Here is a 25,981-nt window from a genome sequence, read left to right as displayed (position 1 = left end):
TTATTTCTATGAGGCTATCCAAGCCATCAGAGATTCAGTCTCCATAACGTAACCTGTAGGAGCAGATGAAACCTTTGTCATCAAACTCATGTCCCCCTTTCCATGATTTTCTGCTAATACACGTTCCTCAGCCTGCATTATAGACAACTTTGACCGTGTAACATTTCTAATTTGTCTCATATAGGCAGAAATAATGTATTCTTGGCCCATGCCTGATGCACCAAAAGAAAAATTCCCACCAAATGATTCTTCACGTTCTTTTTCTTCTGAGATGGTATAATGTTGAGAAGAGCAACTTTGAAAGCCAAATCATGACAGTAATATAGTCACAAAATGAAAGGAGTCCAGATTTCTGATTGCTGACCCGGAAGACTTTCCACGAGTGAGAACTAAGCTGTGACAGTAGGGCACTGAGATTTCTGGGCTCGTCTCTCTAGAGCAGTCAGCATTACCCAAGCTAAGGTGCTATCAGTAAATATCCTCTTTCAATGTTGCTAGAGTCGGGCTCTAACCTTATAACTAAACCAAGACAAAACACAACAAAAATTAATCTTCCAATCTTTGAGAACTCCTATGTTATCTCATGCTATCAGTGAACTCTCTAAAAAAATTTCATTTTCTTTTTCTAGAAAAGGCATAAAATTCTTTCAAAGCTCCATCTGCCTACTGCAGCCAATAAAGCTACTCATAATAGATGCTTAATATGTACTTCTTCAGTGATGAGACTCTTGGACAGATGATAATTTGGCCATAAACACGAAAAGAATGTGCTGGAAGAAGTGTGGTTCCAAAAACTACCCCTGTAGGATCTTTTTCTCTGTAAGAAAAAGTTCAGCCAGGAAGTAAAAGCAATTGACAACCATCGAGTGAGCCATTGGCACACTTCTGTTTCCTTACAATTCCCAATTTAGAAATTAACAGTCGTGAAATGAAGGAGATCTTTGCACAGAAAAAAATAAAGTATGTGATATTAAAGCATGATCAAATACAACAGGAGAGAGAGTGGTGCTTCTTAAGTGAATGAAAGTGGTGATCTCGACGTAGTTCAGGGGGGTCCTACATCTGTAGATCATGTTCAACGTGCTGGTGAATGAGACTGCAATTGAGTTTGCTATAATTATACATTCAGCGATAACTTCTCAGAGAAGCTCAACTTTACAACAAGAAAAGTAAGGTTTAAATTTTTTCTCTTGTTTCATCTCAAATTTGCACCCAGACCCATCATTTAAAGGGATTAAAAAAAAAACTTCACTTGCACATTTTCATTTTTATTGGGAACTAAATAATGTAATAGTCAAGAATGGGACTTATATTTGACTTTCTTGTTAAAGTGTATTGATTATAAATCCTGATCATAGGTTTACAAGATCACAAATGGCTAAGGAATCAAGAAAACATAGTTGAGTTAATGCTGCTACCCTGTTGTGTATGAGCAGGTGAAACTAATATAAAAAAAAAAAATACACCGACTTAGCAGATTGTTTTTGTCCAAAAACTAATTTGACTACAATGTTTGGGGGGAATGTGATGTGTTTAGGTCTTCTGGTGAGTGTAGCCCAATAAAGCGAGCCCTTGCGTTGTGTGTGAAATGATGCCACAAACTCTGGCACAGAGTGAAACAGACAGAACTCAGGGCTTCACGAGATATTGACGGGAGGTTGACAGACACAGGAAGAAAAGGCAAGATCCAGGCCTCTCCGCATTTATCACTTCGAAGTTGACATTAAGCTCCATAAACATCCATTTATTTTGCTAATTTTAATTATCTTTTAAAAAATGCCAACTAGAAGAAATCCAATACAAAGCATTTGAAAGCATTCCCTCAGGTGTTGTTACTCAGAGGTGACCATTACCAATCATGCCAACGCAGGTATCTATGTATGAGTACATGGAGAGAAAAAAAGAGATGTGCACTTACTGAAGTGCAATCACATTGTACATACTGTCTTTCAGTTTTAAATCATCTGACTTAATCATTATAGACTATAGCAAAAGAGGAGAATAAGAGTAAACTAAAATGATTATGCTCAAATAAATTTGCTATATAAAGCATATTTTCAAATAAATTTCCATGAATTTAAGAAAAAACTATTGCATATAAGATTTATGAGTTTGTTATTACATGTTGAAAAGAGAATATGTAAATATCTATTTAATTACATGCTTAATTATTTAATTACATATTCAAATTGTAATGAGTATAGACTCCATGATTTGCAAAATGGGAAAATTAGTATCCTGGGACCTCCCCTGCCTAACTGCATCTACTGATCAGTGTTTGTTAGGTATGTCATTTCGGTATCATGTCATATACAATTGTTACTTTCTATTCCACATAAAACCATAATGCATGGTATTTCTTACAGTCATTCCATCTGAGATTCACTTCTAATTCCACTACAAATCATTTTTCCAGACTTCTTCAAGCCCAAGTTATTCATTCTCATTAAATTTTTCAGTTTCGTTAAAAAAAAAAAACAAAGAAGGCAGAATACACACAAAAGGAAATTGGACTCAATTTGAGATTGAAGGATTGAAGGCAGGAAAGGGACAGTGAAGTTCTATTTGTCAAGCAATTGACAATCATCAAGTGAGTCATTGGCATACTTCTACCTTCCTAGAGTTCCCAATTTAGAAGTTAACAGTAGCAAGATGAGGGAGATCTTTACACACACACACCAAAAGTCTGTGATTAAAGCACGGTGAAATACAGTTGCAGAGGGGAACATATGTAGTGGGCGTGGTCGATCAATAATTAAAAATCAACCATACTAGCTTAATATAAAAGATACAGCTTTAATAAACAGAAGGAAAACTTACACCACAGCTCCAACGGTCCATCCGAGAACACAGGGGCCCAGAGAGGGCGGGGAAGCGCACCTGCCAGGTTTATAGGTAAACTTTTGCCTTAGGGCAACATGCCCCATGGACAGAATGTGATTGGCTGAACTCCCCTATCAAACATGGGAATGGTATTGCCATGGTTTGGGTATGCAATGTCCCCACACATTTGTGTTGTGAGCACCTGGTCCCTAGGTGGTGATACTGTTTTGAGAGACTGTGAAACTCTTGGGGCATGGTGCCCGCTAGTGAGCATGGGCCACCGGGTTGTCCTTAGAGGATATTAACCCTTTCTAGCTTCTCTTCCCTGATTCACTATGATGTGAAGAGGAACTGCCTCCTGTTGCTACCATGGCAGACAGAGACTCCCTGCTGCCTGTGGGCTGTATTTTTTGAAACCGTGAGCTAAAACAAACCCTTCCTCCCCTAGGCTGCTTCTGTCACATATTTTAACATAGTGACAAGAAAGGTAACCAATACAAACATCCACTTAGGAGATGTCATTATTTCAAAGGACAGGAAATCAAAGGCAACCTTTAGAGTACAAGAAAAGCGGATGGGGCTTGAAGGGAGACAAAATTTTGGATACTGCTAATGAGAATCGGAGAGAGACCTGGGGAAGACTTATAATGATCTGTGGGCCCTGCTGGGATGCAATGGGTAGCTCTGAAGAAAGATGTACAATTAACATCATAGAGTTGTTTTCTACAGAAACATTCAGGTTGAGTGTGGAGAAATAAGTACTGACACTGACTATAACTAGAACTCTCTGATGTGCAGTGATGTGCAGTGATGTGCAGTGGACCTCAATGCTGTCCTGTCTGTAGAGGTATTTATGACAGTTTCACGTATACACTAATTGATGGCTGCTAGTTTCTCTGACCTGGGACTGGCATATTCTCTGAGTAGAACATAAAGAAGAAGAGTTTGATGTGCACTAAACTGTCAGGCCCACGGGACTCTGAGCAGCAGCCTTCTTAAGGAAGGTCAGCTGTGAATAGTCAAATGAATGGGGTTGCCAAACGCCAGTGGTTCCTTCCATAAGTATGGTGCTGAAGGGAGGGAGGAAGTGGTTGGGTGTAGTTGGGACGACTCTTCTGAACAAGGATGTCTAAACACTTGTCACGCCACTGGCAGATTGCTACTCCACCAAAATATTGTGACATTCCTCACTAATTGAGTCTGTATTATTCTAGCTGGTTTATCCAGAGTCATTTACATTTTCACAAATAATAACTGCAATTATAGTATTGCAGCCTGTCAGGGAAGGAAGAGACTTTTAGAAAAGTACTGACTTTGCCCTTCATTTTACACATGAGAAAAAAAGAGATTAAATATGCTATTTATGCTATTTTATTTGTTATTTGCTGGTTTATTTTGCTGGGGTTTTTCATTTGTTTGTGTTTGTTTAGATGTTTTGTTTTGTTTCCTTTGTTACATTTTTTTGTTTTGCTTTGCTTTTAACATAAGAGTTCCCTATATAATCCAGGGTGGCTAACTCACTATGTACCTCAGAGTGGCCTCGGACTCATGGTAACCCTCCTGCCTTGGCCTTCCAAGATTCCAGACATGAGCTACCATGCCTAGTGCATAGTTGTGTGATTGAGTACTTGTCTGGTGGTTTGAATGAGAATGGTCCCCATATGTTCCCGTGGAACTCTTTGGGAAGTATTAGGAGGAGTGTCCTTATGGAGGAAATATGTCACTTGGAGGGGCATACTTTGAAGTTTCAAGACTTTCACCATTCCCAGTGTTCTCTCATCTCCTGCTTATGGATCCAGATGTGAACTCACGGCTGTTCTTGCTACCGTGCCTTTACTCCACCATTATGGACTCTAATGATCTGAAGCTGTAAGCCCGATTAAATGCTTTCTTTTCTAACTTACTTTGGCCATGGTGTTTCATTACACTGGCAGGAAAGTAACTTGGAGAACTTTAAGTCAACCTTGAGTCCTTCTGCTTGTCAGCTGCTTTGGAACACCTGAGCAAGAGTTTCAGGATGAAGGAGACTGCAAGCTAGACCAAGTGACATTCCTGTGGGTGACTGGCCTTAAAAGCTACGAGTCGCTTCAATTCATTGAGCTGATCATGTCAGGTCACTTCAGGCCCTCCAGTCTGCTTTGTTGTGCAATTTTACTCCTGAAGTGTTTGTGAACTCTAGCTTCCTAAACAAAACTGCTCATAGGCTCAGGAATTCTCACAATAGCCTGTTGGATTTACCTTTGATGAAATACAACACAGGAATCTATCTTTTGCTGAGTACACTCTTGGTAACTGTATTAATTATTTTTTTTCTGTTTTGGGTCAATATCATGACCCAAAACAACTTATAAAAAGAAGGGTTTATTTGAGCTAACAGATCCAGGGAGATAAGAGTTCATCACTATTATGGCAAGGAGGTATGGTGGCTGGAGCAGGATGCTAGGAACTCATGTCTTTTACTGTAAGCACAAAAAGAAATCAACTGTACATGGTCTAAGTTTTTATAGTTTCAAAGCCCACCTCCAGTTACATGCCTTCTCCAACGAGGCCACACCTCCAAATCCTTCTCAAACAGTTCCACCAACTGGGGACAAACACTCAAGCATAGGAACCTGTTGAGATTATTCTCACTGAAACCACCATAGTAACTAACACAGTGCTGTGCATTTAGTAAGCACTCAATAAATATCGAAATAAGTGCTGAGATAGACCTAAAATTTTAGCATTGCCATTTGATGCTCTCTGTGGAACAGGCAGGTGTGCCATAAGATGCTGCAGTAAAGAAAGCTAGATGGGAAAAGTAATTGTCACACAAGCATGAGAACTGAGTTCAGATCCCACAACCATCTAGAAGAAGCTGGATGTGGTTGTGCATGCCTGTAACTGGAGTCCTGGAACACAGAGACAGACAGATTGCTGGGCTCAGCTGCAGACAGTCTAGCTGACTTGGTGAGTTCTAGCAGTAAAAGAGACTGTCTCAAAACATAAAGTAGAGAGTGATAGGAGAAGATAGTTGAAGCTGACCTCCAGCCTCCACACATGCAAGCTCAAGCAAGTCAACCTGTGTGTGAGCATTTTTAGACACACTCATTTACAGAAAATAAAAACAGAGAACGAGGCAAACAAGAAATGGCAAACTGATGACCCTATTTTGTGCCTGTGTTAAACGGTTTCCTTTTGATTGATTGCTCTTGATAGCCTAACATTCTGTGACTTGGTTGTTAATTAAGAACTTAGTGACAGAGGGGGGAAAGATGATCCACAAATACTATCTTTCTTTTTTTAGCATGTTCTTGACTTCTGTAAAGGAAAATACAGCTTCACCAGATAGAAGTCATCATCTTTCGTTGTAATAGAAGTTAAAACGCAAGAAGATGGTTGACATCCAAAAGTCAACTCTAGTTTGGTTTTTGTTTCTTGGTTTTTTTTTTTCCTGATGACTACAGTTCCATGCATCATCATTCAAGACTAGTGAGGGAAGCAAAGAAAAAAGAAAAAAGAACCGGCAGAGCTTAAAACATGAAACAAAGGTGGGAAGCCACCTGTGATCATTTGAAGTCACACTTTGTGGTAAGAGGAAGGATAGGAGGAAGAGGAAGGATAGGCGCCAGCACAGAGGTACTTTGGACGGTTACATCTTCAGGGAGCTTTGGCATGAGTCCTAATTTGAAGCCATCAGTGGAAGCTATAAATCCATCACCCCAGACAGTTAACTGGAAAAAAGGAAAGAATCATTGAACGACTGTGGGAGGTTTGAATCAGATAGCCACAAAGTAAACAAGGGCCATGGCCACACCAGGAGAGAGGGTAGAACATTCAGTTCATGTGGTAAGTGTATACTGAGTACATTCAATAAGCAGGGATGATGTAGGCCATGGAATCATAGACTTTGAGATTAAACAAGAAAAAAACAGCCATGGTTCAATCCCTTGTGTATAAGCAAGGTTCTGAAAAATGGAGAAAAGATCAAGTCCCAGTATATACTCTTTGAGCCTTTGCTTAGTGTCTTGGTGTCAGTACTAAGTAAGGAGATTTATAGATGAGGATACAGGATATATAAGAAAGTACCCAGGGGTCTTAAAAAGACTGTACTCTTTTTGCAACTACTTGTAAGTAGTTGTTCTGACTAGATGCTAAGGGATGGGGAAATGAGCTCAAAGAAGTGGGCCAGGGCCAATTTAAGAGAAATTTCCTGTAGGAGGGAGGCCACTTGTTTGTTCCGGCCACTCAGAACCAAAATAACCCACACAGAAACCATATTAATTAAATCGTTGCTTGGCCCATTAGCTCTAGCTTCTTATTGACTAATTCTTACATATTAATTTAACCCATTTCTGTTAATCTGTGTATCACCACATGGCTGTGGCTTACCAGCTAAAGTTCTGCCTGACTCCAGAGGGGCTACATGGCTTCTCTCTGACTTTGCCCTTCTTTCTCCCAGCATTCAGTTTAGTTTTCCCCGCCTAGCTAAGTTCTGCCCTGCTATAGGTCCAAAGCAGTTCCTTTATTTATTAATGCTAATCACAGCATATAGAGGGAAATCCCACATCAGTTTCCCACCACAAGCTGAGGATTTGCATTCTACAGCTAGATAGAGGGGGGCACTCAATACTCAGAAAGTTCAACAGAGTGAACATACAGGAAATCCTAGGATGGTCAATGAGCTAACAGAGAAAGGGAGAGGGGCTAGATCTCAGCCTGTTCTGATTGTCCCACGGAGTCAGTCATATCTCAGCAACAGACAGCACTTCCTATTTAATAGATGACATTACTGGGAAGTCAGGTATTGTATCTTTAACCCCATTACCGCTGGCCAATGACATCAATGATGTTAACGCTTTGATTAATTACTATCCTCGAGTCTCAATAAACAGCTATTGGAAGCAGCCAGTTGCAACTATAAAGTTTAATCCAGCTAAAAACAAAATACATGCAAGTATATTTTAAAGGACAGACTCTCATGCCTAAGTCAAACTTTTTAAAGAACAGGGGAACCAAAGAGCATCACTGGGGTACCAGCCTACCTTTGAGACAGGAGGTTCCCTGATACACCAGAGAAATAATGTTTGCTGTAAGTTTTCCTTCTGGGATGCTAGAGGGATGGAAAGAAAGGCTAATGAGTGGGGCTTTAATCAGATACCTTCTACCTGTGTCACCACCTGATTGACATTATTCTAGACTTGATATGTCCATGTTCAGTTCTTTGGCATAAATCATAGGGATTCATAAATTGAATCCCATGTAGGGTCTATACTCAGTATTAAAACAACTCAGTTTTTCATCCTACTGTGCTCCCTGTTAGAATGAAGTGTGGTCCTAAGACTCAGAGGCTATCATTCATGGAGAGCAAATGTTTAGGAGTGGTTCAGAAGTGGCCAAGGTTGGCTAGAGTAATAGGTTCCAAGGGTTGGACCAATGACTCCTTACACATTGATCATAGCAAATCTGCTAATTTTGGAAGAACATTAATTATTATTTTATTACCACATCTTTGTTAAGCCCTGTGGAGATGAGGAACACTTAAAGTGAAAGAGTCTACCAACTGAATGAAGAGAAACTCAACTTTATATGCAAAGCCTTGTAGGTGGATTGGTAAATTCACCTAATCTGGTGTCTCCACTTAGCTTTTCCAAACATGGAAAACTCTAAGCACTCTGTCTCAAGTTCTACATGCAGAAAACCTTCTTAGACCACACTAACCTTGTGCGACCCCCTAACGAATGCAGTTGAATGCTGTCCTCCATGGTAGCTACTTACTCAAAGCAGCAACAGCCTGCTTCCACTGGGCTCATGTTGACACAAGAGCTAGCGACACCCTCAGTAATGAGGCTGCTTTACTGCATGAAAGACATCTGTTTAAAGAAGCTGTCAGGCCTTCAGTCCTCTAGCAAAATCATATTTACTTTATTCATCTAAATAATTTGGCGTGCTCGCCTTCTGTAGGAAATTATCTTGTGCTGCTTCTTGTTGATTGAGTTTTATGAGACAGTATATGATTTTATGGGCACCCATATGCCACTCTGCTGAGAGTGGAACGTCCTCTTGTTGAGTGGTTTCTATTACTACATCCTTTTAGAGTTCTAGCACCATTGGATGCACCTAAAATATTCATTTCTTCGCCCCCCCCACTTTATATATCATTGCCCAGCTATGCTCCCCTTCTAAAGTGAAAGGAAAAAAATAAAAGATAAATGCCCAGAATAACTTGTTCTGGATTCCACTCCTAATGCCTTGCTTTCTGTTTGGATAATTATAGCAACTGGAGTCCACTGAAATAAGTTATTTGTTCGTTACATAGACCTTTGTATGTGAATGTCCAGACATAAGGGAGTGATAAGCACAGTGCATGTCCAGAGATATCTCTTGTCCTCATTCTGTAAGTTCACCGTGAGGCAGGTGTGGTCATAACTGCGATTGTGAACTTGTGGTCGGCACCCTTAAAAGACTGCACTATATCAAGAAGCACAGCGAAAACCATTGCTGAAACACCTGACATCAGCCTGCTCCTGAGAACAAACCCCTACTGAGGAGCAGTATAAAATAATTACCTGGCCTCTTCAAATCTGAGGAAGCAATAAAAGACAGACACTCTAAGGAACTTCTTGAGATAGGCAAAGGAAGAAAAATAATAACTCTGTGCAGCAAGCGATCCTGGTCTGATCTTTAGTTCCAAGTTTTTTACTTTTTGTAACAAATATTATTAAGATAATTGGCAGCATATTGATGATGTCTATATATTTTGAAATATCAATAATAATTTTCTTTTTTTATTTGGGGGAGTGGCAAGACAGGGTTCTACTATGCAACCAGAGACTGGTCAAAGTCATGACAATCTTCCTACCTCAACTTGCTGAATTACCACTATGCCTGGCTTCAGTGATAAGACAGTATTACATTCTTATTTTAATGTGGTACTTGTTCTTATATTTAAAATTTTAAATTCCTTCAAAAATGTGTGGACTGACTCAAAGCCAACACTCTGCTACTTCCCTCTATTAACATGAACTCACTTAAACTCCCTCTGCCACGTGAGACTTTGCCCTCCTCTGCCATGGCAGAAAGTTTTGCTGTAGCACAAACTGATAACCCTCTGACCCTCACTTTTCTTATCTGTATAAGCCAGAGGTAAATTAGAAACCTAGACCCCTGGGATCTAAATAACACCCACACAAACCCCTATCACATTGCTTTAAAAGCCCTATGCTTTCTCCACTATTCACACAAACTCTAGGCTAGATCATTATCTCATTTCTGGACCCAGCTTCCATGCAAGCTTTCTGATTAGCAAATCACATCTCTGTCCAACATCCACAATCCACATTCTCCAGAACAGTGGCTTAACCATGAAACTTGGCCATCACCTAGGCTGCGCCTGCACAGCTAAACCCTCATTATGCAACCAAAGGCATGTCCCTGATGATACCAAGAGTTCAGACCAAATTAAAATATGCATCCCTGGAAAGTCATCAGAATGACTCCCATGGGAATTCCCAGGGGAAATGAAATGAGTGACTCCTTCAGTCCAGCCTCTCACTGCCTGGGCTCAGCATCTTTGAGCTTTCACACTTGCTCCTCCCCTGGCCCGCTGCACTCAGTTCTGCCCAGGCCCAGCAGATCTTTTTCTTACCTAAGCAACCATGGCCTCCCCAGACCTACAAACCATCACAGGTTTCTCCCAAACTGAAACCATTCTCCTCCCCAAAATAGCAGCCGAGGTGAGAAAGTCCTTACTCTCTGAATCTCTGTGAAGCAAGACCTGGTACTGAGAAATAAGACCTGAAGTAAGTGGTGATGGACTCTACTTGCTTTTATTTTTCATAGTAAAATTATTTTATTGTGCATGTCAACTTTCTAAAGCACACAAATGGCACTGCAGGAAATAATATAGAGAAGTCAACGCAGGACAATTAAATCAACTGTAATATTACACCTGACATCAATTTTCACTAGCAGGTAAACATTTAATGTGCATCTTTTTTACTGGGGTACCTTTCTTACACATGTGACTTTGTTTTCTCAGAAGGGTACATTGTGAGGGTCGGTCTGTGCCAATGAGAAAGGCAGGAGATCTTTCTAAGTTGTACAGCGTTCCAGCTCTCATCTTCTAAAATGCAACAAGCTTCTTTATCTTTTCCTTCTCCACCCCTTCTATGCTTCCTGCTCTTCTGTCCCATTGAGACTGATGTTGCTATCTTAATATATAATTTGTGCTGATATCATTGTTCAAAAATATAAAATTGGAAAGGTAGATGATCATGATAGATAGATAGATAGATAGATAATAGCTAAGTAGGTAGATAAACTGTACATAGTAGGTAAATGATAGACATAAATGATTGGAGATAATAGATGATAGTAGATGATAAGTGTTAATGATAGAATAAGGTAGATAGGGAGAGAGAGAGAGAGAGAGAGAGAGAGAGAGAGAATATGGCATAAATAAACAGTGTGTAGAACCATCACCAGTTCTTTCTCTCTTATTCCAAGGGTGCCTTACCATTATGCACAATTAAAGAAAATCTAGGATGATCTCTGGGAAAGGTCAGGAAAATGAAAGTCCCTTTATTTTTTATATGCAAGCCCCCAAATATAATTGCCAAGCAGTTTGCAATCCTGGCTGTATTGTTTCATCTCCCAGTTTATTCCTGAAACATCTTGACAGTAGCTTCTAGAAGGCGAAGTTGTTAGAATATTTAGATGTAGAATGACTCCTGAGCATCCCCCAAACTAGACTCCCAAGGAAGCCCAGCTGAGGTCATCAAAGTAAGCAAGGTAGTCAAATGCAAGGAAGCAGTCAGGAGAAACAGCTTCTGGTCAGAGGGGAGGCTTTCACTTGGAGAGTACTGAATCCCAGAATCCATGGCTACATTACTTCTAAGTGGATGCACAGAAGCACAGCATCTGGGGTGGAGGCCATGAATACAGCCTATCTGGAGCACCAATGCATCGTCTAATCCAGGGAACCAGAGCTTCAAGGAAGGCAGGCACACACTGCATCAGAATGCCATGCCTCTTACTCTGGACTTCCCTGGTGCTGGGAGAAGCAAATGTGTGGGTTCAAATAAGTGTTTCAGCTTGGAGTCATACAGAAGTGGGAAATGAAGCAAGAGGGGACAGAGAGAGGCATTGGGAAGTCTTGCTGGGATCCATAAAATTTCGCAACATGCTGAGAATTTTCAGCTTGCTGCAAGTCTAAGTTAGCAGCATTAGGATCCTGGTACCCAGCCTGAGTCTTCAAGCTAACAGTTGGCTGTGAATCCTTGTCCACTCATTTTCTCCTTCCTTCAGGAGTCATGCACATTTTGCCTTAAAAGAATAAAGGGATAGCACCAAAAACAATGTATATGCATGCATGTGTGAGAGTATGTGTGAGAAAGAGTGTGTGCATGTGTGTGCATGTGTGTGAGTGTGTACACATGTGTGTGCACACGTGTGTACATATGAGTGTGTGAGCACGTGTGAGAGTATGTGTGTGTTTCTAGGAAAAAGGTCATTTAAACATGTATAAAGTGCTTTAAATATGAGAAGATATTTATTGGGGCGCTCAATTGAGTATTTGGGGACCTATCACTGTTTTTAAAGTCTCAACTATTTGTAATACTAGAATTTTTCTTAGAAATGAAGGAATGCATCTACCAGCATCACATCACTGAGCTGTATGGAGAAACGTGTCTTCCCCTACTGGGAGGTACACACAGCCTCTCTCTTCCCTCCCCATGGGGCTCCTGCTTGCACGGTGTTCTCAAACAACTGACTGTGTCAGAGGACAGTAGATCTGGAGTCTGCACTCCAAAGATAAGAAGCAAAGTAACCGATGTACAGATTACTATTCCACTAATTTGTGATTTGCCAATGTATCTGCTTATACGTTGCCCAAGAGGAAGCTCATTAGTTTCTGAATTCAGCCTTGTCAGACCAATTAGCTCCATTTGCTTCCAGAGCCCAAAGAGCTCATAAAGAAGTCACCATCATGGCTCCCAAGGGCCCAAGGGTGGGGATGTCACTCACAGTGTGCCTACATGTTGAGCTCCACTCACTTTGCCATGAATTCCAGTCCAAGGTTACACATATTTAAAGCCATATTTACAAAGATGGGTGGAACCCAGAATTAGAAATGATGTTAAGGGGACTCTTGGAAGTCCTGAGCCTTCACCCTCTTAGTGGCTGGGATTTTGTTCTTTTGTGGTTCTATACAGATGCATCAGTCCGTCCGTCCGTGTGTGTGTGTGTGTGTGTGTGTGTCTGTGTGTGTGTGTGTGTCTGTGTGTGTCTGTGTGTGTGTCTGTGTGTTATACATATGAGTGCATAGCAGTTGCTGTATGTGTGGGGCTGTAACTCCAGTGTCTTCCTCTATTGCTCTCCAAATGATTTTTTTTGAGGCAGGGTCTCTCACTGACTCTGGAGCTCACTGGTTCAGCTAGGCTGTCTGATGGGCAAGCTCTGGAGTTTCTTCTTTCTTCTCCACCCAGCCCCCACCCCCTGCAGCACTGGAGTTACAAGCACACATCATTGCTCTTGGATTTTATGTAGATGCTATGGAAACCAACTCATGATTGCATGCTTACAGAGCAAGCATTTTACCCAACTGGGCTATCTCCCTAGCCCCTAATGTCTGCTCTTATGAAATGAAGCAACTGGACCAAGCCAGAACTTATAACTCAGCTCTGACAACACAGCTATGGAAAGCTATCTCAATACATGACAGTCAGAAGTGGTAGGGCCTCTGACCCTCCCCCCAAACATTCACAGTTAAATATTAAAATATATTCACATTTAACTTGCAATTTAGAAATGATCTTAGACTTTTAAATGTTAAATGTTGCTCAAACATGGGTGTACCCATGTTTGCGGCTGTGCTTTTTACAACAGCCAATATGCGAAGCAACCCAAAGGCCCATTAATGCTTGAATGGAAAGCAAAATGTGGAATGTAAGCACACAGAGTGAGTTATTGCTCCTTGATAAAAGGGAAGAAACTCTGACACATTCTCAGCACATAGGAGCCTTGAGGACATTCTGCTTAAGTGAAATAAGGCAAGCATGAAAGGTCAAGTGTTGCATGCTTCCCATGACAAGGATATCACAGAGACAGAAAGGGAAAAGTTGCAAGCCTTAGAAGAGAAGGAAGGATGTTTAATGAGTTGTCATAACTTCTTTGCCTGAGAAAGGAAAAGATTTTTTCTGACTCATTCTTCAGGGCAGGGGAGTTGTGTGGCAGTAGGAGTGTGAGGCAGCTGGTCACATCACGTTGTGGAAAGGAGCAGAGAGTGATGAATGCCTGGTATTTTCCACTTTTCCTGGGTTTTATGCACTATGGGATCCTTGAAATAGAGACTAGCCCCACCTAGAGTCAAGTCAGTCCTCTCAGATCAGCTAAGGACATCAAAGTCGTTTCACACAGGTGTGCCTGTGTGACCCTGATTCTACCATGTTGATAAATGGTATTGACCATCATGCAGTTATAATGATGTATCATACAGAGTTGGTTTTTATGTTTTAGCTCATCTTTGGTGGTGGGGGGATGGTGGAGGGAACGTGCCTACAGCATCTCATCACAGGGCAATTCACTCAGTTCACTTGGTCAAGGCAGTACCTTCTAGGTCCCTTTGATTTGCCTGCTGCTGTATTTTTTCCTCATTAACTTGTCATCCATTGGTAACACTCGACAGATACACTTCTTAAATGATGAGGTTCCACTTTGACCATCACCTCCACAAGTCCACTATAAGGAAAATTTCCTTTTGCCTCCACTCAAATTGACTTTCTAAAACTCAGTAAACAAAGCCAGAATAAAAATAAAATATATTCTTCCAAAACTCACTGGTACTTAACCCCAAGTTCTTTTCTAATGTTAAAATTCTCTGATTTATAGTGCCCTATTAAATAGGAAATAAAAATCTAAGTCTGTGCCAACCAGCAGAGGTCAAAGTCATAGGATTCTGGGTAGCCAGTGGCATTACAGCAATGCTTTCTTTCCCTTGGTTCACTTTTTAAACTCAAATTTTAACATTACCCCAAGCACATGAATAGGGTTAAGTAGAAAATGTATTCAAGAGCCATTGAGCCTGGAAAATGCACATGAAATATTTATGTTAACTATGCCCCAGAGAATCTGGGTTTTAATGAACAGGAGCTAAATTACAAAAGCTACAGTGTTCTAAAGACTTTCCCTTGCATGCCAATCCCCTGACAGACTTGGCTGTGCTCTTGAAGGCCACCCTATAGCCACAGACCTGATCCTAGCTCTCTCCTCCCGAGCCAAGAATGTCCCAGTAGAGCTCCTATCTGAACTGCTGGGACTGATGTCATAAGTGGACAGATAACTAATCTTATTACAGACATCCTAGTTGCCCTAAAAGCCAAGGAAATAAGGCACTTTTTTCTTCATTTCGCTATTTTTTTCTGCTATCTACTGCTAAGGGGGGGAAAAATCCCTAAAGGTAACAGTATAAAATAATAACTATTTCATTATAGCTACATTTGAGGGTTAGAAATTCAGACAATTCAGAGAAGAAACTGTAATGGCAAAGTAAGCATATGAAAATGCTCACACATTGGAGCACTGGACTGAGCCCCCAAGGTCCAAATGAGGAGCAGGAGGGAGAACATGAACAAGGAAGTCAGGACCACGAGGGAAGCGTTCACCCACTGATACAAGGGGACTGATCTAATGAGAGCTCACCAAGGCCAGCTGGACTGGGACTGAATGAGCATGTGATCTAACTGGATTCTCTGAATGTGGCTGACATGGGAGCTGACTGAGAAGCCATTGATAATGACACTGGGTCTTGTTTCGTCTGCATGTACTGGTTTTTTGGGATCCTAGTCTGTTTGGATGCTCAGCTTCCTAGACCTGGAGGGAGGGGGGGGGACTGAATTTCCCACAGGGCAGGAAACTCTGACTGCTCTTAGGACTGGAGAGGGAGGAGGAGAGGGAGTTGGGGGAGTGGGAGGTATTGGGAGGAGGGGCGGAAGTGGAAATTTTTATAAATTAATAAAAAAAAGAAAAAAGAAAATACTCAGACATTTAGAACAAAGAAGCCCAAATAAGGTGTTATATTTATCTATCAAGTTGGCAAATATTTAAACATCAATTAATAGCTACCAAATTTGTGTTGTTGATAATTCAGAAAAATGGATATTTGCATTCTTCCTCTGGTTTTGGTAGATTTTGGAAGATACAACCTTAGAGGAGTCTTGTAGAAACATATTGTTCCTTATCTCACTACGCAATCTGGGATATAGAAAAATCTCATCTCTGCACAGTGTCCATTGTCTGGTATTGTAACAAAATACCCAACATAACCAACTTATTAAGAAAAAAGAGATTTAGGGACTCCCAGTTTGGGAAGCTTTGTTTTGGGGTCTTTGACGAGGTAGCATATTAAAGCTACTCACGTCATCACCAGGAAGTAAAAGAGGAAAAAGAGTAAGCAACTAGCTCCTTTCATGACATGGACCAATGACTTGACCTCTCAGTAAGTCCTGCCTCTTAACAGCTGTCCACCATCTCACAACAGCGAAAAGTGAGAACCAAGATGTTAACTCACAGGCTTCTGGAAGACATTGTAGGTCTCAACTATGGCACTGGCACCCTCTCAGATCCCCTTTACTTCTGTAAACCATAGAGAAGTCCCTTCTTTCATTGCCAGTTTTATTCGAGAATTTTCTCTTATTTTTGTTCTTAACAATAATTTCATTTTTATCATTTTTGTTATGTAATTTATTGAATAATCTTTTGTTGAACTTTATATCTTTTCTATATTCTGTTTCATTTATTTTAAAATAAATATTTTAATTTTGTTATTCTTGGGGTTAGTGTGGGGGCAGGATTTTACTGTAACTTGGAACTCATGATCCTCCTGCCTCAGTCTCCCTCTTGCTGGAATTACATTTCTGTGACCATTTGGACTCACCTTGCTTTTTCAAGTTCATGGGATGTCAGTCAAATTAGGCTCTTGATTCCGGATCTTTCTTTTTGTTCGTCTTCTGGTCACCCTCCTTGCCATCATCCTCTTTCTCACCCTCTTCCTATTCCCCCACCCTCCTTCACCCTCCTCCTTGTGTCCCAGGGACTGAGACTGATCCCAAAGCTTTAAGCATACTAAGAAACCATGCTACCACTGAGCTACATCTCCAATCCCTTTCTTTTCTAATAGGCATTTTATAGCTACAAATATTCCTCTAAGCATTACTTTGCCTAAATTCACAAGTTTTAGTATTATTGATTTTGTTTTGTTCAACTCAAAATATTTTATAATAGCTCTTGTGATTTTCTTTCAGTTATCGATAATTTAGTAATGTATTTATAATTTTCATATATTTCTGAATTGTGTGATTTTCTTTGTTTACTTAATGTCATTATAAAGTGTGATCAGAAAGCATATTCTATGTTTTCACTCCTTCTAAATTTACTGACACTCATTCAGCATCCTAGCATATGGTCTGTCCTGGAGAATATTTCACATATATTCGAGAAGACGTATTTTCTTCTACTTCTAGACAAGTATTTTGTGCATCTGTTAAGCCTTCTTGGTTTATAGGTTTGCTCATGTCTTCAGTTTACTCTTTGACCTCAGCCTAGCATTTCAGTCCTAACTCAAGTAAGTCTTTCAAGTCTCTGTGTTTATCGCCTCTCTATCACTATAACAAAATATCTGAGAAAGTTATCCCGTAGAAAGAAAGAACATATTTTGACTTATATTTTCAGAGGTTCAGCTGTTATGAATTGTCCCCATACCACGTTATAGAGGGTGACAGAGAAAAATCTACTTACATCACAAACCAAGGAAAAGAAGAAGAAAATGCCCCTCAATGACTGAAGTACCATCACTGGGCCCCTCCTCTTGAAGATTTCACTTAAAACAGCACTACCCTGGAAATGAAGTCTTCTTAAGCACCTAGGCCTCTAGCAGACATGCAAATCCAAACAACAGGACCAACAGTGACAGACCAACAACTTCATTTCTCCCTGCAATTCCACCGGGTTTTGTTTCATCTTTAGAGACTTTGCTAATAAGTAAATTTCATATTTTTATAGTTTCATGCTATTTCATGGACTTATTTTTATCCTCATAAAATGTTATTCCTTGTTTCTATCAATAAATTTTGTCTTTAAGTTGGTTTAGTTTGATACTTATGTAACAACACCTATTATTTTACTGTTGCTTAGATAACTTATTTTTCACAGTCTTTAATTTTTTCAATCTATCTGTGTATTTGAATCTGAAATATGCTTCTAATGAGTAGCTTATGGTGCACTCACAAGTTGCATTTTTTTTATCAATTCACTCAATTTAACTTTTGATTGAAATTTTGAAACTTTTTACTAACAATAATAAAATTTACATATGTAATTTTTCTATTTCTTATCTACATGTCTATATATTCAGTTTTGCAGCACTAATTAAATATTTGAAACCAGCTACTTAGAAAGTTAAAAGTTTGCTTTGTCCTATGGAACTTTGGACTCAAAGTTCTAGATCAAGTGGTCCCTTGGATTTAGACCTCAGAAAAGAACCTCTGTATGGCAGTGGTGAGAGTCAAGGTTAGAACCAGTGACCACATCTCAAACCCTAGCAGTCAAATATAGGCCCCTTTCAGAATGGTTAAATGTTACTCAGGGTACCATATTAAGCACTATGATTATTTTATAATTATAGATTATTACATAAATGACAAAAATAGGTAGTTTATATTAAAAGAATATTAAAATCAAAAATAGTATCTAGTATACCATCTTAAGGTACCACGTTTATTACATGATTTATTGTGTTTTATTGGTTGCTTTGGAGGTTACAGTTAATATATTAAATAACCTGTCGCAGATTTAAAGTCACAATGATCACTACACAAAAATGTGTCTCCACTAATGCTATGTCCCCTTCCTCCATTTTTATGCTATGCTTGTTATGAAAATTTATTGTTGTACATTTTCAGTCTTTACACAATAAGCACACTTGTATAATTATTGCTTTCTACTCACCATTTACATAAGGCAGAGAAAGAGGGCTGTTACAAACAAAAAATTTATATATAATCTCAGTGTCAGTCCGCATTCTACCAGTGATGCTAGAGCCATGAGGCATCAGCACACGGGAACAAATCTATGAGAACGTCAGCACATAGTAGGAAAGATTTGAGGCATCAGCACACAGTAGGAAAAATCTGAGACATCAGCACACAGTAGGAAAAATCTGAGACATCAGCAAACAGGAAATATTTAAGGCATCAGCACACAGTAGGAAAGGTATGAAATATCAGCACACAGGTAGAAAGGTTTGAGACATCAACACACAGGAACAAAGCTTATCTTGGCCCTTTAAAAACTTCAACCTGTGACCTACAGGTTCCTTTTCTTTGGGTCAGATGTGGGGAATAGCACCAGAGTGTGGGAACATGTGGAGGAAGAGGCCAGATGTGAGACAGAAGACAGGGCAGAGATGGAGTATGCCTTCCAAAGACATCCACCCTCACTGCCCTGCTTTGAGCTAATTCCTCCAGCTAGGCTCTATAAACTGTCATTTCCACCTCCTCGTAGTGTCCCCAGATGGGAACCTTCAAGACGGGAGCGTCTGCGAGACAACCCAGACCCAGTCCACAGCACCGCCCTTTACACTTAAGTTTGCTGCCACTGTGGTTGCTCCCTTCTTCCTGTGAATTCCCACAAACGTCTGAAAGTCTTTCATTGCAGCTGAAGTTAGTCATTTCAAATGAGAAACTGTCTCTTACTTTGTTCTTCTGGGGCTGTGTGAGCTTCTTTATTTTTGAAGAGTAGTTTTGTCAGATCCAGAATTGTTGGTTAATGAATTTTCTTTTGGCATTGGGAATATACTATCCAACTGCCATGTGCTCTCCATGACTGCCCATAGGCAACCAGGTGGTTTGTCATGTTCTGCAGCACTGGAAATGAACACAAGGCCTTGTGTATTCTATTCAAGCACTCTACTGCTGAGATTCATCCCTGGCAAAAGTCAGTTTCGATTCTTATTGAGCATCTCAAATACATTTTTGGCTCAGCGCTTAGATGATTCTCATGTGTGCCTCTCAACAGGTAGACCATTGTATATATAATATGCACATTTCTGACTTTGTCCTACTCTGATTCTTTTTCACTTCTTAGGAAGGAATACTAATTCTGTCTGTAAAAGTATGGAAGCTTTCATCCATTGCTTATTCCTGTTTATTTCTCTCCTCTTCTCGTGAGACTTCTGCTGTGTATAAAGGGTATGCTTGGTAGTGTTTTTTTCATTATACTTCATTTCTTATCTGTTAAAATAGTTCATCTGAGTTGAACTATATTTGCATTTGTTGATTATTTCTATTAAGGCCCTCTTAAGATATTTTTCACTTTTTAATTAAATTAAAATTAAATTACTGTAATAATTTTTCAACTATTACACTTTCTAATCCATAATTTATCTTTTTGTTTGTTTATATTGTCTATGTGATGATTCAGTGTCTTCATGTTTTACCGTCATTCTGTAGACAAGATGTCCCTTTAAGCTGTTTGAACATATCTACAGTCTTCATCTAGTAAGTACAACACGTGGACTTGTCAGAAGGTGTTTATTCATCCTCCCCTCTTCCTATGTATGGACCATGTGCTTTTGTTTCTTTATAGGCCTCATTATACTTTGCTGAAAACTGACATCTTAAGAAACACTATGCAGAAAATCTGGAAGTGAAATTCACACCACTCCCTGTGTTTAGGGTGACATTCTGGGCCTTATTGTTGCTGTGTTGATTTGTTTGCTTCTTCATTTAATGTATTTCCCAGACTAATTCTCTGAACTCTGACTTTTTGAGTGCTCTACTAATCTCTCCTTTCTTAGCCTGGTAGTCAGTCAAAGACTGGACTGACATTTTCTTAAGGATAGTGACAGGATTTAGATCTGTACCCCATTTTTAATTGGATTATTTGGTACTTTGATGTCAAATTTCATGAGTTCTTTATAAATTTTGTACATCAATCCTTTGATGTGGGGCTGGTGAAGATCTTTTCCCATTCAGTAGGCTGCCTTTTTGTCTTATTGACTGTGTCCTTTGCTTTACAGAAGTTTCTCAGTTTTAGGAGGTCCCTTTTGTTTATTTCTGCTCTCAGTGTCTGTGCTACTGCTGTCATATTTAGGAAGTGGTCTCCTGTGACCATGCATGGAAGACTACTTCCCACTTTCTTTTCTATCAGGTTCAGTGTGTGGTCAGATTTTTATTGCAGTCTTTAATCCTTTTGGGCTTGAGTTTTCTGCATGGGGATAGATATGGATCTATTTTCATTCTTTTACATGTTGACATCCAGTTATGCCAGCATCATTTGTTGAAGATGCTTTCTTTTTTCCATTATATTATTTTAGCTTCATTGTCAAAAATCAGGCATTCATAGGTGTGTGAATTGACATCCGGGTCTTTGATTCAATTTCATTGGTCAACCTGTCTGTTTTTATGCCAATACCAAGCTGTTTTTATTACTGTAGCTCTATAATAGAGCTTGATATCAGGGATGGTGATGCCACTGGAAGTTCTTTTATTGTTCAGGATTGTTTTGGCTATCCTGGGTTTTAGGGTTTTCCATAGGGAGTTGAGTATTGTTCTTTTGAGGTCTATGAAGAATTGAGTTGGGATTTGATGGGGGATTGCATTAAATCTATAGATTGCTTTTGGTAGGATTGTCATTTTTATTATGTTGACCCTACCTCTAAGAGCATGGGAGAATTCTCAACAGAAGAGTCTCAAATGACCCAAAGACACTTAAGGAAATATTCAACGTCCTTAGTCATCAGAGAAACACAAAACAAAAATGACTCTGAGATACCATCTTACACCAGTTAAAATGGCTGAGAACAAAAATATCAATGAGAACTTATGTTGGAGAGGATGTGGAGTAAGGAGACACTCCTCCATTGCTGGTGGGAATTTAAATTTTTACAACCACTTTGAAAATTAATATGGCAATTTCTCAGAAAATTGGGAATCAACATACCTCAAGACGCAGCAATATCACTCTTGGGCATATACCAAAGGATGCACAGTCATCCAACAAGTATATTTGTTCAATTATGTTCATAGCAGCATTATTTGTAATAGCCAGAACCTGGAAAAATCTAAGTGTCTCTCAACCAAAGAATAGATACATTGGTACATTTACACAATGGAGTACTACTTAATGGTTAAAAAAAGAACAATGACATCTTGAAATTTGCATGCAAGTGGATGGAACTAGAAAAAAACATCCTAAGTGAGGTAACCCAGACCAGAAAGATGAGCGTGGTATGGACTCACTCATAAGTGGATACTAGCTGTAAAGGAAAGGATAACAAACCTACATACAGTTCATGACTCCCGAAAAGCTAAGTATCAAGGAGAACCCTGAGAGAAACATATATAGATCCCCCTGCAGAGGGGAAAAAGACAAGACCTCCTGAGAAATATGGGAGTATGGGGGTGGGAGGAGAAGGAGATGAGGAGGAGAGAAGAGGAGGGGGGAGAGAGAATGGAATAGTGCAGATGGGGGAAGGACAGAGAAGGAGAGCAAGGAAAGAGATACCTTGATTGGGGGAGCCATTATAGGGGCTAGCTAGAAACCTGGCACTAGAGCAATTCCCAGGAATCCACAAGGATGACACCCAACTAAGACCCTAAGCAACAGTGGAGAGGGTGCCTGAACTGGCCTTGTCCTCTAGTCATATTGATGACTATCTTAAATGTCACCATAGAACCTTTATCTAGCTACTGATGGAAGCAGAGGCAGAGAACTACAGCAGAGCACTGGGCTGAGCTCCCAAAGTCCAGTACAAGAGTGGGAGGAGTGAGAATACAAGCAAAGAGGTCAAGACCATGATGGGGACGCCCACAAAAACAGCTGACCTGAGCTAGTAGGAGCTCACTGACACAAGATTGATAGTGGAGGAGTCAGCATAGCACCAAACTAGGTCTTCTGAATGTGGGTTACAGTTGTATGACTGGGGCAGACTGTAGGGCTACTGGCAATGAGACCAGAATTTATCGCTACTGCTTGAACTGGCTTTTTGGAACCCATTCTCTTTGGAAGAATACCTTTCTCATCCTAAATATAGTGGGGAGAGCCTTGGTTCTGCCTCAAAGCAATGTGCTAGAGTTTGTTGACTTCCCATGGGAAGCCTTACCCTCTCTGAAGAGAGGATAGGGTATGGGATAGAGGGGGAAAGTGAAGGGAACAGGAGGGGTGGGGAGTGGAAACTGGGATTGGTCTGTAAAATGAGAAAAGATAATATTTTTAAAAAATAAATTAAAAAATCAAAAGATAGTGACTTGGGTAAGGGTTTCTTATCTTTGCTGGCAGGCTTTAGATACATCTTAGGGCACAGCTTTTATGCTCAGGCAGACGTTTGCAAGCCTGTTTTGACCTTCAACTCCTATTTCCACAGAGTTTCCAGATCAGTCAGAAGTGAACATTTGAGATCTTTTGAGGTATTTTCTGGTTACTCGAAAAGTTCTCTTGGACGTGCTACCTTCTAAGTCTCTGCAATCGTTGTGACTGGCAAAACCTCTGTGATTGTGTCTCTCTCCATATCTCTCTTTGCAGTCCGTGGGCCAGTTACTCATTGACCGCAGTTGACATTGCTAGTTTAAGAAGCTGTGGTGTTAGGTAATTGCCACAAACTACCTTCAACAAATGCTCCAAATATAAAACTTTTCTCGGTCAACAATGTTGAAGTCATATAACAGACTTTAGCTCTGTAAGTAGGACTTTCTGGGTATCTTCCAGTTATCTGGGAAAGGGGCTTCTCGAGTGAGTCCAATCTTGTGTACGTCCCCCTGTGTCTGTTAAGTGGCTATTTTACACACACACTATGGTGGTTGAGATGACTTTGAAGCCATCTGCTTTCAAAGAAACCATAGAATTTGGCATCAGTGGACAGACAGGACATGTTATAAACCCCACAAGGCTTTGGTTATTATTGGCAGAGTACTGTCTTGCTTGATTAAATGTTCCTCGGGAGGCTTCAAGCTTCCTGTTAATTTTCCGAATTCTGAAATGGTTGCTTGGCAATTGTTTCCAGTGCTTCTGTGAAAGTGATTCTTGAAGCTCCTCAACTCATCATTCTTGAAGGTCTCCCTGTCCCCAAACACAGCAGCATCTTCAATTATTAAACAAGAAAGAAAGGAATAAATGTCTAAGAATACATCAGCAATGGAAAGTCTAAATACATCGTGGTATCTCTTCTGTCATAGCAGCAGCTACCAACAGAGAGGTAAAAGTGGAGTGTGTAATAACATGTGAGGGGCAGATAGAAAAACTATTTTATATAATAATACCTAATACTTGCAATATATGTGACCAAAATTAACTCATTTATTTAAGAAAATAATAGTTTGCTTCTGGGAGTGGATTGACTTAGAAAAGGAAAAGAAAAGGATTGTCCGTTATGTCCATTAAGCCAAATACTACTAATAAAGAAAAGGTGATTTTTTTTAAAAAAATTCAGTTCTTTTGTCTATTTGTGTTTTCCTGAGTTTTCTAAATCTACTATATTCTCTTTCTATACTGATGATAGTTACTTAAGAAATATTTGTGCCACACTGAGGCCGTACATGATCTGAAAGTTCTCAACAAGCCCCATTTAATTTTGAAAAGCTTCTTTCAAAGCATTCACCTCCTCTTCCCTTTCCTTCCAGGCACTTGGTTGGAACACACATCTATAGTTCACCATCAAATGTTAAGAATGGTGGAATACTTTAATTCAGGAAGCCCCTTTAAAAATCTCATGCAAACTATGTGTCCTCTCTCCAATAAAAATGTACATATGCCCATTATTTTCTTAATTGTGGAGCATTTGATTAAATTAACTGTTCATAATAAGTACTACAAACAATGTATTTTCATCACTATGAAGGCATGTGGAAAAGTAACAGATTTGAAAACCTTGGAGAGATATGTATATATGTATATGTATGTATATATATATGTGAAAATTTTATACATGCATACTTATATGCAAAGGAGAAAGAGAGAGGGTCCTAGAAGGAGGTAACTTGCCCAAGAGCATCCTGTTCGATGATAACAAACATGAGTTCAAGCTTTTAGATCAGGGCTCTTCCCTCAAGTTACCTGGGGCCATAGACCAAATGGCAGTACTTGCTAGATCTTCTGTAACTCTTAGAGAAAAGCAAGCTCTCCTTGCTGTGGCTTCTTTCTCTGGTCTTGGCCCTCACACTTGATTCCAGGTACCCTTGGAATGTAGGAAAATAGTGTGGAACCTGACCTGGCACCCAGCAAGCACTTGTCCGATTTAAGTGAACAACACACGGTTCCCAACCAGATGAGAGGTACCAAAGAGACACAGGGAAACCCCAAGAGAGATTAGGTAATCGGTCTGTAAGAGTACTTAGTCACAGCACAGCCCTGGGATATCTGGGTACTGTGTGGTGTATAAGCACTTTCTGAGAGAAGAGGTTGGAGAATTTAGTGTGTGTATGAGTGTAAAGACAGGGTTGTAAAATCTACAACTTGGGAGAATAAAAAGCACTTGAAGAAAGGGGAAGAAATAGGTAACAGGTAGGCAGTGAGGAAAGCAAAAGCATGGAGGTTTGGGGTCTAACAGGAGATCTGAACTGTGTCCTCACATAGTTCCTGCTTCAGGTACATATCCTGGTGCCAATCCAAAGACTAACTACCCTCTTGTCTGCTTGGCTTTCCACAGCTCCCCTTCGCAGAAGGCCTGTATCACTTTTATCACAATGGCCTTGCAAAGGCCAAAAGAAGACGCAGCCTACACCACAAGCAGCAGCTGGAGAGAGACCCCAGGGTGAGTTTTTCTCAGAAACCTACATCTTGATCTCTACCTCCACACCAGAACTTACCTGGTGGAGACAGGGATACAGAGGCCAGGCGGGGAATATTGAAATGCTGGGATTTTGTCTGTTTTGATGGAAGCAATGGATCGTTGGAAGACACCATAGACTCGCTTCTCCTGTTTTGTGCACAGTAAATAACCCTAGGTTATCCCTAAGGATAGGAATGGGGAGGGCACTCAGGTGCTTCGTTCCCTTTTCTTATTATTTTCTTATTATTACGTGGAGATTTTAGATTGCCTGAAAGCATGCTTTGGCCTGTGATGATGGAAAGACACACAGTGGTTTACTGAGTTGCTTATGGAAGGTTTCTGGTGGCAAAGATTTCG

At 40.1% G+C, this 25,981-nt stretch overlaps 1 protein-coding gene across 1 annotated transcript in view; it reads left to right on the top strand.

Annotated features, from left to right (window-relative positions):
- Positions 1-25,981, top strand: part of Pcsk2 (proprotein convertase subtilisin/kexin type 2) — a 237,146-nt gene that overhangs the window by 7,221 nt on the left and 203,944 nt on the right. The window contains exon 2 of the mRNA XM_048455476.3: positions 25,502-25,606. Within this exon, the coding sequence (XP_048311433.3) occupies positions 25,502-25,606 (105 nt within the window). The remainder of the gene's footprint in view (positions 1-25,501; positions 25,607-25,981) is intronic.

This window comes from Myodes glareolus, chromosome 10 (genome assembly GCF_982192425.1).
Source record: "Myodes glareolus chromosome 10, mMyoGla1.1, whole genome shotgun sequence".
NCBI lineage: Eukaryota > Metazoa > Chordata > Mammalia > Rodentia > Cricetidae > Myodes > Myodes glareolus.
The sequence above is the reverse complement of the archived record's forward strand: the minus strand, read 5'-3'. Positions and strand labels throughout refer to the sequence as shown.